Below are 6,852 nucleotides of genomic sequence, written 5' to 3'. Positions count from 1 at the left end.
TAAAAAAATCAGGCTTAACTCTCCTCGACAATCGAGGGCAAGAAAAAAGAAGATTGGGTAAGTACTTTATTTCTTGTTTTTCATATTTATTTTTAAGTTATTTAAGACTAGAATAGGTAAAATAAGTAATAATAATAATATAATTAAAATTGTTCACGAAGCACGCATGCGAGCAGCTCGTGGGTAATGTAATTCGATAGCATAATGTGAGCTGCATATTCCCCGAGTGATTTATAACTTATAATGGTGTGAATAGCAGTCAGACACGGTTGAGATGACGAAAAGTATTTTTAATTTTAACATGAAAATTACTTTGCACACAGACTATTCAAAACAAATACTCAATATATTCATGGACAAAACTTTATTTTATTAAAAGTACTCCACTAAGAAATATGACTTTTTGTATGTGAAAGACTTGTAATATTAACTGAAAGACTGCAAATTTAGTGAAGATATATCCAATATATAGAGAGTTACAAGTATTAAATTTATGTCAATTTTAAATGAGTACAGAAGGTCACGTAATTCAGTAAAATTGACCAACCCCGTGTCGGAAGAGTTAACTAATCAGTATAGAAAGTTAACACAAATCATCTGATTTTCAATAATGACTCATGATGTAATGAAATAACACATGACTGGGAGGAAAGAATGTAAACTTATGCATAAAAATTGTTCATATTTGTTTTATTAGACATTTTCATATGCACACACTTACATGTTCAAATTTCTCATGCAACTTCTTCAGTAGGTCTCCACATTTTTGTAAAGTTGCTACTTGTGGTCTAAAATATAATACATATTGTTACAAAACCAATTTTTGATTAAGGATCTTCAAGAAAATATTTATAGTAAATGACTTGACACTTGTGATAAGAAGACAAATACTGACATTCTTTCATATAATTAAATATTTCTGTTAGTTAACAGCTATGGGGTATTTCATAGGTAAGAAGTTATGCAGTTTGGGATTAAACAAAGCAGTGAGGAATGTTTACACCAGTATTGCCTTGTAATAATATTACGACAGCAAAAGCAACATCCAGTGAATTATAAAACTATTAGGTCAAGAAATTAATGTTGCTTTTTTTTGGATGAAAAAACCCGAACAACTTATATATCAAAACATTTATCATATGAAATATTCTCCATTCTTATCAATTATGATTTTCTATCTAACAATCAGGTTGTTAATGCCCTGATTAAAGAAATCACTTGGCTTTGAAGCAAAGAACACGTCCATGTCCTTTTAACACCTTCCAAATTTGCATACATTTTTCCATTAAGATGGTGTTGCAGCAAATGAAAAAAGATGGTAATCTGATGGTGCCATATCTGGAGAATATGGTGGTTGGGAGAGAACTTCCCAACCCAACTCCATAACCTTGTGTTGTGTCAAACGTGCCACATGTGGATGTGTATTGTCATGGAGAAGAAGAACACTATTCCGATTAACACGTGAAGGGTGTTGCCAATGAAGGGATTGATTTAAATGTTCCAGTTGCTGACTATAGATCTCTGTATTGACAATTCCCTGTGGATTAAGGAGTTTAAAATGAATTACTCCTTTGATGACCCACCAAATGCAAAGCATCACTTTCTGCAGATGGAGTCCAGATTTTGGGGTCAGAAGTGGTTTTTGTCTTGGATTGAGCCATTGTTTTTGGCATTTAATAAAATCATAAGTGACATTGTAATATATTTTTTTATAGTTACAATTCCTACTGATAAACAAAATAGGTGGGGGTAAAAACAGGAGTGCACCTTAGATACAGAGCCAGTTCTGCAAATCAGTAATATTTCCAATAATTTCATATTAAACATAAAACTCAAAGATAAGTTTTTTTTATAATTACTTATTACCTGAAATATTAAGCAGTCAAACCAATATTTTCTTACACAATTTCAGTACTAACAATGAATAATGAATTTATTGAATATTAATACATACTTCACCAAAGGATTCTGTAAAGTGTCACGCAGTTTCTTCAATCGACACAAGCTGCCTTCATTACCAGGACCTATCATAAACAAGTATGCAGAAATGCTGACTAGGATGTTATTACACAATGAACAACACTGGATTAAAAATAACTACTACCAGAGAAAAAATTTTTTATTCATGAAGTGTAACCTGGAAAAAAAAACATTATTTGTATAAATTGCGTAAAGTAAGAATTTTAAAATTAAGTTCAATTTGTAAAACTTACTTCACAGTACATGTAGATATTTCATGACATTCTTATTTCCCCTATTGATCACCAACATTCCACCCATTTCTAGATATCACTAATTATAAAAAGCTTATTCCCTTTGTCACTCTGTGAAGAATGCTTTCACGCTCCTATTTTGGTAATGCTCAACAATATACATCTTTGCTTAGCAACAAAACTATCACCTGATTGTTCTTAGGCCAACTATGGTGTTTATGTTGAATGCTCAATATACATGTTGATTTGTTAGAAAGATTTATCTTTATTCTTTATTTTTATAACTTCGGTGATATAACAGTAAAATAGTTTAATTCAGAAGTTTTATGACATTGAGTTGTAAGCAAAATAAAATTTACCAAGTAGTGTTTCAGCTAAACCTTACGTTTATGTATTAAATTACATTACATATAGGCCTACTATTACTAACGTTATAGAGTCAGTATTTAAAAAGTTTTAACTGTTGAATAAATGTTAATTAATAAATATTCTTTCGGTATTTTAACATATATTACATACTTGGCCTTAAAACATAGACAAATAAACATTTATTACTACAAAATATCTTTTATCATTTGTTCAGTTGAAAGAGTTGAAAATTTGTGTCAGAATATCTGCACTATGTTATCTACTTCCTGACCTAGAATACAGTTAAAGGCTCAACAGTGCTATTTAAGTCTCTTCCAGAGTGCGCACGTACAGTTGTTCATGATAACATTTCATTTTTCTGCGTAGTTTTTACTAAAAATGTGGTGATTAAAGAATTACTTCAAGACTGATGAAATAAGTGAAGAGTAGATATATTTTGTAGGTACAGACAAATTAATTTTAGATAAATTCTATAATTTTAGTTAATCATATTACAATGGTTTTCCGTCATTTTTGACGGCCTTTAATACTAGTAAAGATACAATGGCTTGCAATGTTTTCAGTAACATAACACCAAGATCATTGAAATGTCTTGATAATTTTGAAAATATTCATGTGTGTGTACTATTAGTATTTCATGTGAAATGTTACGATTAAGAAATTGAGCGTTGTATGTGTGTACAGGGTGAGGCAAAAGTCACTATATAGTTGTACATATTTAAATAACTTTACTCTTGTTGAAAGGTTTCGATTCAATTTTGTCTTTGTCGTATTTGTTGCCTTTTTCTTAATTGTTATTAGTTTTTTACAGACTTAAATACCCATAATTGTGGCAAGAAAGATGAGAGACTATTTATGATGAAACAGTATTGGACAACTTAAAGTGCAGAGGAAGTATATCGAGCTTGGTAGCAAATGTATCAGACTCTTCTGCCAACGCGCTTGGCAATTTACAGATTGCGAGGCAAAATCAAAGTTACTGGATCTATCTTGAATGCATCATGTAGTGGAAGACCAATAACAGTGACAACTGAAGAGAACAACGCATTTATTGCAGAGTTTTTCTCAGAGTCCAAAATTATCAAGCCATCCGTACTTCTGTTGAATTAGATATTGGGAAAAGATCAATGTTGTGAATGCTAAGGGGTGTGTATTTTAGACTGTACATCCCACATTTAGTAAATGGTTTGATTGAAGATGACCCAGATCGCCGGGTTGCAGTTCTGCAACCAATAAACAATCCCCGCCCCCACCCCTTTTACTGCAACACATTGTTTGGTCTGATTAAACCACATTCCATCTGTATGGACACGTGAATAGGCATAATTCTGTCTACTGGGACAACAGTAATCCTCATGTGGGCATTGAACAACAACTGAAGCAATGTGGCATTAACATGTGGAGAGTGAGTTCAACCTCAGGTGTCTTTTTCCTTATTTCTTTGATGAACTGTACCTACAACAGGACAGAGCAGCACCTCATTTCGCTTTTGTGATGTACAGTTTCCTTGATGAGACTTTTCCGATTTGTTGGATAGATCTTCGGGAAAATGTGGAATGGCTCCCCCGATCCCCTTGTTTAACTCCCATGGATTTCTTCTTGTAGGGAGTTGGGAAAGACTTTGCTTATGCCAAAAATCCACGTACTGCACAAGACATTAGGAAGTATGTATTTCAGGCACTTTCAAACATCAATGACAAATTACCCTTAAACAATTGCATTTGCCTCTCAATGAAGATAGATGTCAGACATGTGTTAACACAGATGGTCGACAGTTCGAACACTTAAGTTGAAGAAGAACATATCAATGTGTTGAGTTCATGTTTGTAGTTAAGAGAAATTGCTTTTTTTATGTTTCAGTTTTCTTTGTATTAATAAAACTGTGCAACTGTATGGTGATTTTTCCCTCACCCTGTATTATATACAACATAGTTAATTATAAAAATTATTTTTACACTTGATAATGTTATAACATTTTAGATATTTATATAAGACAGATAAATTAACAAAAATACATATTTTAGAATTGATCAATATTCCTTTAAGTTCTTATATTTTAAAGTTGGCTTTTGAAAAACTATTTGACTACTGATTTACAATTTCGAAACCTCCAAGTGAACATAATTCTGTATTCATTTCAATACTTTTGCGTTGGTAAAATGTTTTCAGTTTCATTTTTGCTTGTAGTAAAGAAAAAAAAGTACATGTTTAGTTTAGAAAACAACTGTGGTAAAAGTGAGTACTTAGGTGAAAATAAAACTGTACATAATATCATTAATAACAAATTGTTTGATCTATTAAAACGCATGGTGAAAATCGTGTGTCTTGTGTAAGCAGTAAAGATCAACTAACAGTAACTTGAAGACTAAAATGCTTTCAAATTCGTAGCCACTGTTTTAAAGTATTGTTACAGTAGCCACCACACTTCAGATAGTAAGTATAATTAGAACTCTGTGTTTCAAAAATGAAAAACTTCCAAATATATATACTTTTTGTCTAATCTAAACAACCAAAACTTTGTTTTGTATTCACATCAAGAAGCCTAGCTGGCTCGTGTGGTAGGTGTTAAAGTGCAAAAATATATACAATTATTTTGTTGTTAAGCACTATGCAATACATTAGGGCATGTGTGCTGCCCACCACGGGTATCAAAACCTACGTTGTATCATAATAAGCCCTCAGACATACCACTAAGCAATAAAAAAGCTCAAATCTATATATAGAAAGACATCTGTGATAAAAGTGGATAGAAAGAGAGATAGGTGCAGGCAAAAAAGATGGGGATGGAACAGTGTGTGTAGTAAGTGAGAATTACTGCGAACATCCGTGACAAAAGTTTACTAACTGACTGACATTAATAAGATTACAGTTTGTCAATTATGTCTGTCAGATTATGAAGATTTCATGATTATCTGAAAAAATGTGTTTGATAAAGTTAGTACAAAAACGTACAGGTTTTTTGAACTTTAATATCCATTTGAAAGAATTTTGTTTGTTTGTAATTAAGCACAAAGCTACACAATGGACTATCTGTGCTCTGCCCACCACGGGTATCGAAACCCGGATTCCAGCGTTGTAAGTCCGCAGACATGCCACTGGGGAGCGAGGATATAGTATTTATGATATGTCCCTAATTACTATAGTGTTGAATAATGTATTGTACGTACGTTAACTTGTTCTGAATATATATATTATTTTGAAAACAAGTGAAGTGCGTGCTGTTTATTCATCGTTGAATTTATCGCTAACAAGTCACAGACACCTACTTTAGAAGAATCCTAAGCCCAACAACAACATATATATTTACACTATTATATAACTTTAAAGCTTTTTTTTATTTTGACAGCTTCTATACTAATAGAAGTAAACATTTATAACACTTAAATGGGTTGAGACAGTGTAATTGACATTTTTGTGTTCCCTATTGAGGAAGACAACATAGAATTCAAAATTTCATCTTGGAAACAGCAAGGTGGGGCAGAAAAGCTCTATGAAAAACAAGTGAAGTATTACCAGTTAATCTTGTTGGAACATGGATTGGATTTGGACCAGTGGTATGACTGGATATCGGAACTGATCAGCTAGTTTATAATGCATGTGATTTCACAAAATATTCTCTTCGATTTAAGTTAAGGGTGCATTATAAGTGTGACAGTCAACCCCTTAGTATGGGTGTTAGGGGGCTGTTGACTGCCTTCATTCCCTCTGGTCTATAGTTGAAGATCAGGGACCATAGCATTTAACATTAGTAACCTTACCTTAAATACAAATATTAATAGTACATAGTTTTTATAATTGTGAAAAATGTAAAACCTACAAAGTAAATGGATAAGACATGGTTTTGAAATTATTACTTTAAAAAAACATTAATATTCTGTATATAAATCAAGCAGATAGTTAGGAATTCAATTAAATATTTTTGCGTCATAGATGGTTAGAAGAAAAAATCGTTTAATAAGTCGTTGAACAACATTCTAAGCCTCAATTATTGTTTAAACTATTATTGAATTTCTGCATAAATCACTGTTCGAGCTATAGAAAAATGTTCTTCTAAGTCAGAAGACTTGACCTTTATTTGTATGTAAACAGTAGAGAATATTTATAGTGAATATTATGACCATGCTGAGAATCCATCCATTTTCAGAATTGGATTTTCAGTTGACGTCGTAAACTTCGTGTACAATGAGTAGCGATTACTAAACACACCTCTTACCATAAGAGTGTTACGCCCGGCATGGCCAGGTGGTTAGGACGCTCGACTACGCAATCT

At 32.3% G+C, this 6,852-nt stretch overlaps 1 protein-coding gene across 7 annotated transcripts in view; it reads left to right on the top strand.

Annotated features, from left to right (window-relative positions):
- LOC111086763 (lipopolysaccharide-induced tumor necrosis factor-alpha factor homolog) overlaps positions 1–5,804 on the top strand; it is a 52,824-nt gene extending 47,020 nt beyond the window's left edge. For 6 of the 7 annotated variants that reach the window (XM_022390935.1, XM_022390936.1, XM_022390932.1 and 3 more), the window contains one exon: positions 5,590–5,804. In XM_022390935.1, coding sequence (XP_022246643.1) covers positions 5,590–5,696 — 107 coding nt within the window. In that variant the 3' untranslated portion in view covers positions 5,697–5,804. Of the gene's footprint in view, positions 1–3,393 lie in introns of all 7 variants that reach the window. The other variant, XM_022390938.1, reaches the window with a different exon arrangement.
- The last annotated feature ends 1,048 nt before the right edge of the window (positions 5,805–6,852 follow it).

The sequence above is a fragment of the Limulus polyphemus genome, unplaced genomic scaffold (assembly GCF_000517525.1).
Source record: "Limulus polyphemus unplaced genomic scaffold, Limulus_polyphemus-2.1.2 Scaffold1410, whole genome shotgun sequence".
Taxonomy (NCBI): domain Eukaryota; kingdom Metazoa; phylum Arthropoda; class Merostomata; order Xiphosura; family Limulidae; genus Limulus; species Limulus polyphemus.
This window is presented reverse-complemented; position numbering and strand designations above follow the sequence as displayed.